Genomic DNA, 1,751 nt, shown 5'->3' with positions numbered 1-1,751 from the left:
ATTCTATTTATTTGAAATTTAAAATAAAAAGATAAAGCTAACTAACTAACTTGACTCAATTCGACTTGACTCAACTTAACTGATGTGGTTTGATGGTAGCAAGAAGACATAAAGAAAGCTAGAGAGAGAGATAGAAAAATTAAGGAAGACAAAATCAATTTATGATCATACCATACCTAAGATACAAGCCATAAGAGTCAACTTATTGGTAACAAAAAAAAAGGTCTCAAAATCAAATAAGATATGTACAATTAAATTTATCTAAACTAGCTACCATATTTTCCACATATTGCAACTCTATTCTATAATCATTTTCTAGTTTCATTCTTATTGCTATCGATATATAGATAATAAATATGATAGCCTGGATGTTTCATCATGTGCCATATTTGCACCTAGCCCACCCGATTTGTTAAAGATATTGCAAAGAATGACATAGATATGTAGGAAATACGACACAATTAATCATCAACAATGCAATACGATGGAAAACATGGATGGATTTTATTAACACATAACCAACACACAAAGTACTAGACACATGAGATCTCATATTTAAACACACGGAGCATACAAAAGAACGCCACTTTATTTTAATATTATCAAGGCTGACGTGGGTAGTTCAAATATTTCATCGTAGCGATGATGCATTTATATTGGCTTGATTTGCACTCCCTTGATAATGAGTCCGCTCTTAGGGTTGGTATTTGTGGTCTCGCGCATTGAGAAGTTAATTAACCCTGCTCCAAATGCAACAAAGTCACCGACGTGAAGATCAGCCCAAATGTCTACTGGCATTTCATCGAGGCTAGCCGTGGTGGAGGATGGCATCTCGTTTGGTAAGTTGAGGGTGAGGTTCACAGGGATCTTCCAACCCTCTGATGGATCCTTTTTCATCACCTTGAACACGACGCTGTACTTAGTACCTTCTATGAGCTCGCTCATATCAAAACTCCCGGTGGCCTCAAGCCACCACACCTTCACTAGTCGAGGCACTTCTACCAAAATATTTTCCCTGAATCACAAATTAAGGTAAATTCAATGAGTATTTCAGACATTCTTATATCTATATATATATATATATATATATATATATATATATGATTACAGTACTGAAAATTAATGGAATTATGCCTACAAATTTATATGCTAGAAAATTTGTAAAGCACCTATCAGACTTGATCCAAGTCCATGTCCAGTACTGCTTCGTCCCGCTCCATGCGATGGATAGATTTCTGGGGTACAACATAAAATCTTTACGTACAACATTCCCAAAACTAACATCATCATCAGTAGCCCTCTGCAAATAATGTATTTATACATATTAAAGATTATGAGTAGAAAAATGAGCACTAGTGCATGCATGCATTTGATCCATAAAACACTAATAAATAAACTTGCCATTGCTATCAATTTTGAACCCTCAGTTGCCATCTTTCGCTCTCTCTGTCTTTCTTAGCTTACTTTGCTGCACTTGATGAATGCACTGAGATGCATGCTTACAATCATATATAAAGGAACGAAACAAGGAATCTAGAAGCATATATAAATGTATAAACAATGACTTATAATATATGAATCACCGGCTTAATGAATGACTTCTAAATTTACCAATTTAAGAATGACTCACACAAATTAAGAATGACTTACAACAACTTATTCATATGTATACTGATATATATTTCGTTTTAAATTTCTTTTTTTTTTAATTTTAGTAGAAGAAAATATGCAACCTAGTGGGCTGTATTGGA

General features: G+C 34.0%; 1 protein-coding gene across 1 annotated transcript; it reads right to left on the bottom strand.

The window, feature by feature from the left end:
• Positions 1 to 480: 480 nt before the first annotated feature.
• On the bottom strand, positions 481 to 1,492 carry LOC140796669 (protein PHLOEM PROTEIN 2-LIKE A1-like). The gene is made up of 3 exons (XM_073149743.1): positions 1,402 to 1,492; positions 1,170 to 1,300; positions 481 to 1,015 (listed from the first exon to the last, which is right to left on the bottom strand). Exons 1-3 carry the CDS (start codon positions 1,432 to 1,434, stop codon positions 652 to 654), a joined length of 528 nt encoding a protein of 175 aa, XP_073005844.1. The 5' UTR covers positions 1,435 to 1,492; the 3' UTR covers positions 481 to 651.
• Positions 1,493 to 1,751: the final 259 nt, after the last annotated feature.

This window comes from Typha latifolia, chromosome 10, assembly GCF_019914945.1.
Source record: "Typha latifolia isolate L0001 chromosome 10, TyphaL0001v2, whole genome shotgun sequence".
Lineage (NCBI taxonomy): Eukaryota > Viridiplantae > Streptophyta > Magnoliopsida > Poales > Typhaceae > Typha > Typha latifolia.
This window is presented reverse-complemented; position numbering and strand designations above follow the sequence as displayed.

Bases quoted from the DNA above. Each gene is read 5' to 3' on its own strand.
- LOC140796669 (XM_073149743.1), bottom strand. From the start codon at position 1,434: ATGGCAACTGAGGGTTCAAAATTGATAGCAATG. The intron at 1,301-1,401 runs GCAAGTTTATTT...CATTATTTGCAG, and splicing joins GTTCAAAATTGATAGCAATG to AGGGCTACTGATGATGATGT. The intron at 1,016-1,169 runs GTGCTTTACAAA...TTTGTGATTCAG, and splicing joins ACTTGGATCAAGTCTGATAG to GGAAAATATTTTGGTAGAAG.